This window comes from Vicia villosa, unplaced genomic scaffold (genome assembly GCF_029867415.1).
Source record: "Vicia villosa cultivar HV-30 ecotype Madison, WI unplaced genomic scaffold, Vvil1.0 ctg.000326F_1_1, whole genome shotgun sequence".
NCBI lineage: Eukaryota > Viridiplantae > Streptophyta > Magnoliopsida > Fabales > Fabaceae > Vicia > Vicia villosa.
This window is the reverse complement of record NW_026705146.1, coordinates 517383-528561: the sequence shown is the minus strand read 5'-3', so window position 1 is coordinate 528561 and position 11179 is coordinate 517383. Positions and strand designations below refer to the sequence as shown.

At 34.1% G+C, this 11179-nt stretch overlaps 1 protein-coding gene across 1 annotated transcript; it reads right to left on the bottom strand.

Moving 5' to 3' along the window:
• Positions 1-10229, bottom strand: LOC131626840 (importin beta-like SAD2). Its single transcript, XM_058897681.1, has 22 exons — positions 9883-10229; positions 9018-9150; positions 8841-8928; positions 8532-8681; positions 7526-7688; positions 6413-6597; positions 6138-6311; positions 5690-5835; positions 5482-5605; positions 5231-5411; positions 4763-4922; positions 4625-4666; positions 4419-4537; positions 4121-4319; positions 3378-3509; positions 2685-2788; positions 2382-2561; positions 1677-1816; positions 1414-1553; positions 1146-1306; positions 782-908; positions 1-699 (listed from the first exon to the last, which is right to left on the bottom strand). The coding sequence occupies exons 1-22, from the start codon at positions 9970-9972 to the stop codon at positions 536-538; spliced, it is 3102 nt and encodes a 1033-aa protein (XP_058753664.1). The 5' UTR covers positions 9973-10229; the 3' UTR covers positions 1-535.
• Between the last annotated feature and the right edge of the window lie 950 nt (positions 10230-11179).

The window sequence follows — 11179 nt, the reverse complement described above, 5'->3', positions numbered from 1 at the left end:
TTGATTTCTTTCCCCCAATAATTTATAAAGAATGAAGATTAACTTTTACAACCTGCAGTAACAAATAAATCACCCTTGAAAACCTTTGTATAACCTGAATTTGATGCCTTCATCAATATTCGCGACCCAAAAATTATGACACATGATTTAAAAAACAAAACTTTTTATACCATCCCTCGTCAAAAAATACCAATAAAGCAAATGGCGACCCTAATACCCACCCGTCTATGTGACAGGCAATAAATATTACAGAACCGTATCATCGAAATAGAATAGACTGGTACAAGATAGGAGAGAGCACTTTCTTCCAAAGGATATCCCCAAGCTTGGAATCAAAAGCTGGAGAAAGTGCCAATCGATAACTTCAGTGCATAAAGCTCCGATAACTTCAAAACTGCAAACTCTTCAAAAACTGACTCCTGATCAAAGCCAACCAACGCCTCAAATAAATTGGCAACACGCCGAGACTCCTAAAGAATGGCTAACAGCTGAGAACTTTGAAAAACGGTAATAGTATTAATGTAGGCCCAGAAGCTTAAGAAGCTGCTGGGGCAGCTGAGGCCTTCTCTAGTTTTTCCTTTTCAATTTCTACCCTTCTTTGCTCGGCATGCTGGGCAACACCATTAGCAAGAGCTTGATAATTGAACTCGAGTGACTGGGTGAGAGTCTCAAACCTCAATGGGTCTGATAATTGTATAACTACAAACAATTTTATTTTGAAAAGGTCAGCATGTCAAACAATGATGAACCTAAAGATGAACTTAAAGAATGGCTTGCGTACCTTTCATCGTATCCACAAAGAAAATAAAAGGATCCACCTCATCAATTGGGGACTGCAACTCCTCATCGTCACTGTAATCGTCGTCTGAATCGTCATCATCGTCATCAGCGGGCCGGAATGACTTTGCCTGTCAGTAACAGATGCAGGATGTGAAAAGATTCTAAGAATGAACAATAAATGATATACAAAGACCAAAATATATTATAATAATGAATGAAGAATGAACAAGATGAAATGAAGTACAGACTACAATTAAAGAAAGATCTAAAGAAGTTCTGAAATTATAATTATTCTCAGTGTCACAATGGACTTTTAGGGAATTAAAATATCAAGATAACAATCAAAAGCCCCAATAGCAACGCACCTGTTCAGCCAACTTTCTAAGTGTGATATTATCAGCGTCATCCACATCTTCACCATCAACACCCATTTCCTTATCAAAACCATTGCCATCTTCATCTTCGTCATCAGTTTGAAAGCCATCCATATCATCATCGTCTTCAGCTTCTTCCTCCTTTGCAGCTTCTGCATAGTGAGTTCAACAGACCGAAAACTAAGTACTCACCAACAAAAAGAAATCTATTTTTCATTGCTATTGTGACATCTCAAAGTTACAGAAACAAGACATATACCTGCAACTTGATCCTTGTAAGCAATTAGAAGATCAAGCGTGGCCCGAAATACTCGACCCAAAGCCTCCCCGGGCAATTGATCAGCCGGAAGTGCCAGCAATGAAATTAAACCAAGGCAGCACACTTTCTTCTCGTGTTCCCTATATATAGATAGTTATAGTTCACCACCATAAGGCCTTTAAATTTCACAGAAAATAACTTAAATAGTTGACTTATGGAAATACCAAGTGCACAGGAGCCGTGAATAGGTAAAAAGTGCATACCTTTTGAAATTAGCACGCAAACCACTCTTTTTGACTTGTCCCAACAAATGAAACCAAAGGTGGAAGAATTCAGAGGCGACGCCCAACTTTTGCAATATGCCAAGAGTCAGTGCTGCATTGTAGTAAAGAGCATCTGCAATCTGAAAAAATAACTCTTCTTAGAAAAAAGTATTGCTGCGATGTCACTTTCCTGTCTGCCTAATATCTTTCAGAACCTTGGCAAATTAACAACCTCGAATTTATAAAGCTCAATGGAGTCAAGCATACAAAGCCTCGAATTTATTAAATTTTATAGTTTACATAGAGAATATAGCAGCCAAGGAAGTGCAATCCATATGAAGTTATAACGGACAACATTAGGTGTTTCGTGTTTATATCAGAACTACAACAATAAAGATAGGAATGACAACATAGATCAAAGAATGTCACAATGTCACATTTATATAGAAAACCATCTTACAAAGGTTAAATCCATCAACTTTTGATAATTTGATATTCAAAACACATCTCGAAAGTCCAAAACAATAAATAATCTTTGACGCGTCAGGTTAACAAAGCTCCAGAACACAATGATTTTTATTAAACAGTGAAAATGAACAGAAACATCCAAGTATTTATCAAGTCAAAACATCACAATCAGGAAGAAACAAAAGTAATTTCCCGATAATCTCATTCATGTAATTATCCATTGTAAGAGCCACTTACCAATTGCATGAAAAGACATTTCAAATATGACTTTTCAGTCCGGTTCAACCGCTCAACCGTAATTCTGAGATATGGCTCCACCCAGTGATCCACCTGTCCTCTACAATTCTGGAAGACAACTTCAATAAGCTTTGGAGCTGGCACAATATCGTTATCCTCCATATTTTTATCCGCCATAATCTGCAACATGATATACAAATAAATATAAGTAACCAGGAAAATTTAGTATTGTCACTATTATCAATACTAACTCCATGTTCAACTAAACAGGTGGTGACAAGTAACAGTGTAAAACTAACTCACAGATGAAACCATGTTCCATAGACTTTGTTGATAGTCAGGATCTTTGCAAGTAAGGAAATGAGCAGTTCCTCTTGAAATATAGTTGTCCAAAGGAACTAAAATATCTGCAGAAGTTTAAAACTTGACAAATAAATATATACCAAAGTGAAATTTTAAAGGATGGAAACTCTACGTTAACATAAATATAAATTAAAATATTGGGATGCTATGTATGGACTCTTTATGTGGTGGTGCACTCCTTTTAAAAGTCTTTTCCATACATGCCCAAGCCATCAAATAATCCCCAAGCGTCTCCTCCATTCGGTGAAAACAGACAGAAATAATTAAGCAATTAGCTATTTATTTTTTTCACTTCTCTGTAGAGAATTGACATTTCAGTTTATTTTTCATTCGAGAAGTGAAAAAACTGTAGAAGTAACCAGGCTATGCATACTTCAGTTTATTGATTAGAAGCCATGGAACAGAAATATACCATATACCATTCCATGTTAGTACTTTTTAGCTTGTAACTTTTTTAAATGATGTTTCTAAGTTGCTTTGAGTTGTGATCGTCTTCAGGTTAAATCTGAGACACCAACTCTTCTCTACTTCAATTCAATGTCAATAAATCAACTGGACGCCAATAAATCATCTGAACTAGGCACTTCACTCGGAACAGAGCAAACAAAAATAATATATAGTTAAGAACCATACTTGGAAAGAAATCAATTGCCCAATCTGCCAGCGCTTCCATCATCACTGGCCAAAGAGTCCACATCTCCAAAGATATTGTTGGAGAGAAAAATGTCATATATGATACAATCTCCAAAACTTCTTCGAAAACCTCTGTAAGCATGCACAAAAATAATGAAGATAAGCCAGATAATCCAAGGGAAGAAAATTTACAAATCATAATCTTGATACAAGAATCATAGTAACACATGCATCCGACTTCAACATTTCATGCATACTTATCAAATTTTCTGACATACTACAGTAAAACTGCTGTAACTACTTACAATCAACATAGTCCATTAAATTGTTCCTTTAAATTAAAGAATGTCAATCAATATAGTTCCTTTAAAAAATTTAGCACGACAATTTAAATTGTTCAAATTTTGTCTCTCTGCAACAAAAAGAAGTCAAAAAACGTACCACGAAGTACAAAATGTTTTATAGGTTATGGAGGATTCCTGCTCATGTTGTTTTTCAATTGTTATTTTCTTCCATCAAAATACAAAAGAGAAAAGAAGACAGAAATGTACAACACAGAAAATTAACTTTAAAACAGAAGGGACTAAAATAGGACAGCCTCAAATTTAAATCAGTTAAAGTGACTCAAAGGGAGAAATACAAATTTTATTCAAGAAAAAAAATAGTTTAAACGGAGAAAAAAAATATACAAGGAAAATGAGGGATACGGATCCTGCATAACAAAAGAAAAGCAAGGGAAGTACCTTGACCATCTGTTGTTAACATTCTTTGCATTATAGGAAGCAAAGTTGGCTCAACTTGCACAAAAAGGTGAGGAAGCCTGCTCACTGATTCAAGGATTGTGCTAATAGCACGTAAGCAACCCACTGCGGCCAGAGCGCCTGGATCATCGGCTTCATCATCAGCTTCTGCAGAGTTCATACACCTCCAAAATGCAGCAGCCTGTCATTCGAAAATGGAGAACAAAAAAGTTATTCTACAGAACATTACTCAATATCAAGTACAACTTTCTTGACAAATAGAAGGGGTCAAAATTACTACCAAATTTTGACATAGTCCTAGTGCATAAGGTGCCATCTCTTCTCCAAACTTGTCCACAATAGTCTCCAAAGTGAATACAAGGTCTTCATTCTCAACCTCATTCATAAGTTTGAAAAACTCTAGATAAAATCAAATTTGATTAAATTTAGTCGGCAAGTCCAAAATAATAATACTACGGGGAATATAAAACTTTCAAGCAAACATACCATCAAGAAGTTGAGGAAGAATAGGACGGATTTCATTCAGATCTGCATCATTGAGGAATACAAAATTACGTATAAATATTAACTGCGTAGAAAAAAGGCACTATACAATAACAAATCAAAACAAGGAGTAAAAATTACCTTTGCATGCTTCGATGAAAGAGCGCAAGGCAAAAACAGAATCAACGCGCACAGGAAGTTCAGAATCTTGCATTCTGGATACAACACACTGCAATGCCTTCCGGAAATTGTTCTGATCTGAGAAGGTAATATGGGCATACTGACCTGCAACCCATGCTGCCTGTATTTCAAATGAGAATAAAATTATTGTAAATATATATAAGAATAAAGAAAACACAATACAATTAGACTGTTAGTATCTTTTCAATTTAAGAATTAATTAAGAATTCAAAAGTCATGGACATTGCTGAGCAACAGAAAACTCCGGCACTTAGGATTAATTTATCTAACAGTATTTTCAAATTTTTTACATCAAGGATGCTTGATTAGATATGCAAATCAAATTTGCGGTGCAATTTAGGTTTTGTCATGAACTTTTCCTGTTTTGGCATTTTAAGAACATCATTTAGGATTTGCTTTTTTATATACCTTAGCTCTAAGGTGGCCAACAGGACTGTTGAACTCAGGAAAGACATGTTGCACTAACATGCGCTCCAGTTCAGATTTATAAGGCTCAGTCTGCTTCAATTTGTCACAAAGTGCCCCAATAGCAAGAAGTGCACCATCTTTCTGTCTATATGGCTTGAATTCTATAGCGGCTTCATCATACCTGGCATAGCACAAACCTCAATATTCGACAAAAGTATACACAATTCGTTCTACATTAAGCAAGATATTACCTTCTGAAAATCTCAACTATGAATTGAATAAACTTGTGAAGATTTTCTTTTCCACGTTTCCTAACCAACTCGCTCACAAAATCCATGGAAGCAGTCCTAGGACTATACAAATCTTCAATTATATCTGTAACAAGGAATGCAAGACAATAAGCAATCACAATGCAATTTGTGGAAAAACGTTTCTGTGTTATACACTGATAGGACTTACCATAGCCTTTCCTTACATATTCATGTGGATCTTCTTCCCAAAGCTTTTGATCATTGTCACTAAAGCACATAAGGGGGAATACTATTTCAAATAGTAGGACATCAAGGCGAGGTTGCAGCAAAGCATACATGCTATTCCTTGAAATACTGCATATATTAAAGAGTTCAGGGGAAAAGTATCAATATGTTGCAACTCATCAGTGGCAAATAAAAGCATTCAACATAGTATTTCTAAATTTAAAACACCCTTGCTCTACAGAATACAATAACTTGTCACAGGATCAGATTGGAAATCTATAAACCGCCCTAGTGAGCTCAACACACTCAAAATTAGCTACTTAAATATGTACAGTCCTACACCAATTAGACCAGAAAGCATACAATTAATGAAAGGAACCTAGAGATGCAATTTAACTAAATAGAACAACAATGATAATTAATCAGTCTACCTGTTGCTTAGATATTGAAGAATCAAATTGATAACTCTGTCAGGTAAATAACCCCCTACACGAATGACATTTAACAGGTTCAAGTGGCATTCCAAAATCTTCCCTGCATAGTGCTTCTGGAACATTTGAGCGAAAGCTCTGGTTTCAGGATTTTGTAGCTTCAGGTCTCCAAAACTGTACAGTAGTTTGAACAGACATAGAATTCAGAATCAATCAATCTATCAATCATACAACAGAAACACTCATTAAATTAATACACCACATCACAACCATACCGAGTGTAGAGCCTATTTAGAATATGAACTGTCCATTTCTTGACCTTCCACCAACCCCATGACTTTCTAAGATCAGGATCAACAGGCTCACCTTCAGAAGGCACAGGTCTCTCCAATACATTCAGAAAAAGTATCATCCAAGCATTGAAGATATTTTGATCAAACAACAGTTTTGGAATCTCCAACTGAATAAATTCACCAAGAAACCCACAATAGCACATGTTAATCATGTGAACTTCCAGTGAAGTAAGTCATCAAAATAATGAGGCAATAGACAATGGCACAATACTATGTTCAGTGTAAAATAATATCTGAATAAACACATCCATCAAGATTCAAGACAAGGATATGCATAGGCTATATAAACTATAACTTTCTTTTGTATCTCTAACAAAATAAATTGCTTTATATTTGGCATGGAAGGGAACATTCACTGCTATACAAATTACTCTCTGAAGAACATGTTACCAAAGATATAAACATCCTCAATAACCCTATTTGAAAATTTAGTCTTATTTGTGGTCCGCCCTTGTGCACCTTAATTGTGGCATTTGAGTTGTGCCTTCATTTACGGCATCCAGCACCTTCATTGTGTTGGGTGTGAGAGGGTGGGTAAGGTCTCACATTGCCTGGAGATATGGCCTATGTAATGCTTATTAAGTTTGGGAAGTCCTGACCTTACAAGTCATTTGGTACAGATGAGTTACCAATTCACCCGAGTCACGTCACACTCCAGATGTCTGTCTAGTCTTGGGCATAATAAGGATAGTATGCTGTGAGCAGTGGGAGGGGAATGATATTTCTTGAAATGTGATTAAAATTAGGGGCATCTCTCACCTTACAAGTTGATTTCGTGAGGTTGAGTTAAGCTCACCCAAATTTTAAGACTCTCTGTTCTTTGTTTATAGAGGATTTATTAAGCGGAGAATAGGAGCATCAACTCAACTTCAGAACAAAAGGAACACACAATACAAAGTAAATAATAATAATCACAAATTCTACACAATGACTCAATAAAAACAATATGCAATTTTGGACGAAGTTTAATCTATAATAAAACCCTGAAAATAAATTCCTTCGTTTAAGAAATAGACGTGAGGAGAGACAACATACATATATCGAGGACCAGAATATTTTACAGATAAGCTTGATTAAATCTGCTATTTCCAGTGATGGATTAACAATCTGGATAAGCCTGTTAAATATATTAAGAAGGTGAGGAAATGTTTCATCGACAATGCGATAAACTGGTGTCCTCTCCTCATCTGACTTGAACCTGCATAGATAAAATGTGATAGTTAACAAAACTAACATATAAATGAGAAAAATAATAATTTTGGACTAGTAAGAAGATTTGCCGGATAATTCAACAATCAAGTATGTACAAGCTCTAGCCAAACAAGACATCAAAAGATGCGGGAATAGAAACCTTCCACCATTTTGAATCTCATAGTTGAAGATAACAATACAATCAATAACCAAGAGGTATAAAAGATATACAGGATATTTCAAGTTTCAACGATCAAATGCGTACAAGCTCTTGTCAAACAAGACATCAAAATATTTGGGAAACCTTCGAACATTTTGAATCTTATTAGTTGAGATAACAATATAATCAATGACAGGGAGGTCTGGAATGAAGTTTGGGCCTTCCTTCTGAAACTACGTCACCTCTTGTCTCTCTGTTTCTTTACAATCTTTTAGATTGGAAACATCATAAATGGTCATATCATAATCTTTCACTTTTCTCTCAAAATACACTTGAGTTTATCATTCAGAAATTTTTCACAGTTTAACTATTTGTTCTTGCACTACTCTTTTTCTACTAGAAAAGTAGGACATGTATAACAAAGTATACTTCACAGTGACTTAATAGTACAGTCATATCCGCGTACATTGTAATTATATTTGAACATACAAAAAAACAACTGTAAGGTATAATGTGGTTCAGGATGTGGTTCAGAATCAGAAAGGATAAGACTGTCAATAACATTATTAGACAATACAAACATCTAGTAGAAAATATTACCAAAAGGAGAAAAGGTAAATCATAGCTCCTGCAGACCTAATGAGCAGTAGCACAATTTTTTTCAATTTAACTAAATAGATAGAAACGTACTCATATTTTCTAGACAGAATCCGTAGCACAAATAAGGCACCATAGACTTGTTGATCCTGTAGGTTATGCTTCACCCAATCGAGAAGACGAGGCCACTGTTCGGGGTAATCAGCGTGTATAATTGTTTTCAGGCATTCACCAAGTTGTACCCTACAAAAACAACATGTGAGAAAGGAAAAATAAATAACTCACAATGTTTAGACTATTATGATTAATCACTAGGTAAACAGAGTCAGAAAAATCAAGAGGTCAGAGAACCCGGGAAGTTGCCACCAAACACACCATATAGCCACAGATAAACAATTTTACCTCAACAAAGGAGGAACTTGAGTTACAAACATGAGAATGTGATCCCTCACCAAGTCTTTATCACTCTGCAATATCTTTTGCTGGGTATCTACATAAACCAATAGGGAAGCAAACAATCAGCAACCGAAAGTATTCGTTATTTCATCATCCAAATTCCATCAACGATAAAAGACATACCAGAATCAGGAGACCAGTTCTTCGCAATAAAATTCTTGAAATGAATACTAGCATTTTGTCGCACACCCATGTCACAGTTGTTGTCTACAATGATTTGCAACAACCTCACCAAATGCTGAGGTGCATACTGGAACTGTACATTTATAAATGCATATTACAATACAAATCAGTTACATTCATTCCACTAAATTAAATTAAATTCCAAATACATTCAATAAACACTGAAGTACCAAAATCCACTTTATACTGAGACAAAATAGATACCCATACTAACCAACTCTAAAAACCTATGTCGCACCGTCACCTCTGAAAAAAGTTCCAAAAAAAAAGGTGTCTGTGTCCGAAACCGATCCCAGCACTTGCGATTATGTTTAATTCATTCTTTTTTCAAATTATTACCCGTGTTGACGCGTCAGTGTCGTGTTTCTAGTGTCCCTGATTCATAGCTAAAAACTAACATTAACTTTTATAAAGTCTCTAAGCTTCAAACACACACTTATGCTAAAGTGATACTACTCTAAACACCCAATAAAACTATAAACACACACATACAACACCAAAATTCAAAAATCAAAACAATCAAATTAAAGCACTAACACATTCAACAAGTGATCGCGCTTTGAAACACTTATCCGAAAATGAATCCAACTCAACACAAAGCTAATCAAAACAATCAAATTAAAGCACTAACACATTCAATTCGAACTCATAATACACCAAAATTCACAAACAAACTAAAATCAACACGTTTAACAACTGCTAAAGCTTCGAAAAACTTCGAAACACTGATCCGAAAACGAATCCAACTCAACAAAACCTATATCCAATCAAAATTCCAATCATCAACCAAATTCAACACTCTCACCTGATTCAAGTTCTGTTCAGCAGCTTTCCGTTCCTCCGGATTAGGACTGAGAGCAGCCTGGAGTATAACAGCGAGACTAGGAAGATCCATAGCGCCAAAATCACAAAAAACTCGATCAAAATCAAAATCAAAATCAAAATCAAAAAGCTTCGATCAAAACGGAAAACGAGAATTGATGAAGCGGTGATGAATCTAAACCCTGGGAAGATATTCTTCTAGGGTTTAGAACACCTGCGAGAACAGAGATGAATCGAACAGAGAAATGGTTGTGATGAAATTGTGAAGAGGAATGAGATGAAAGAGAAAGGAACGAAGTGGAAATAGTTTGGAGGCTATTTAAACTTCTAGGGTTTACGCTTACAGGTTTTTAACCATCTTTGCTACTAGTACTACTACTGTTAGTACTTAACTCTTTTTTTTCATTTTTCACTGTACAATAGATAAAAATGTAGATAATTTTCCCGAGTCGAACTTAACTAAATTATAGTAAAAATTTATTCGGATTCAGTTTTAATTTATTCAAATTAAATCGAATTAAATCGGTTTTAATTTATTCAGAATCGAATCAAAATTCTTATTTTAGAATAATATTTCAAAATTGAAGACAATTTTTTTCAAACCAAATCATTAATAATGAAGTGAATGTTAATTTTTTATATTTATTTTTAATATTTTTTATTTTTAATTTTGATTTTAGTAATTTCAATTTCAGTTCGAGTTTAAAATTGTTTGTGCATTATAATTTAACTCATTAACCAAATACTCGCTCCGTTTTTTATTATAAATCGTTTTAGAAAAAAATTGTATTTAAATATAAATCGCTTTACAATTTTAATGAATAATTAATGCTTTTTTTCCTATTATATATTTAAATATTTATTAATATCTCTCCTTTCAGTTATATAAATTTATCTTCCATATATCATGAATGATAATTTTGTAAAAAACCTTCATAATTTTTCATTTTCATACAACAATTATTATTTTTCTTAATTTGTGTGAAAAGTCTAAAATGACTTATAAAAAAACTGACATAGTATAATGATTGAATTATTTTAACTTCCATTATATATCTCTTTCAATTTTAATAATACTTGATTAACGATGATCTAGAGTCTTTATTTTAAATCTATTTAATAATTTATTATTGTTTTTATTTTATTTTTTCAGATATTTTTAAGATTATATATAGAAATTGATTATGATAATGAAAACATGGGATTTGATCTTAATTAGAGAATTGAGGTTGAATTATTATGTTAAGTTTAGCATTTTCATATGGAGACAATGCAAATGT

Coding starts and splice junctions, on each gene's coding strand:
- LOC131626840 (XM_058897681.1), bottom strand. CDS start 9,972: ATGGATCTTCCTAGTCTCGCTGTTATACTCCAGGCTGCTCTCAGTCCT. Junction 2,789..3,377: donor GGCAATTGATTTCTTTCCAA/GTATGGTTCTTA, acceptor AAACTTCTGCAG/ATATTTTAGTTCCTTTGGAC. Junction 1,817..2,381: donor AATGTCTTTTCATGCAATTG/GTAAGTGGCTCT, acceptor TTATTTTTTCAG/ATTGCAGATGCTCTTTACTA.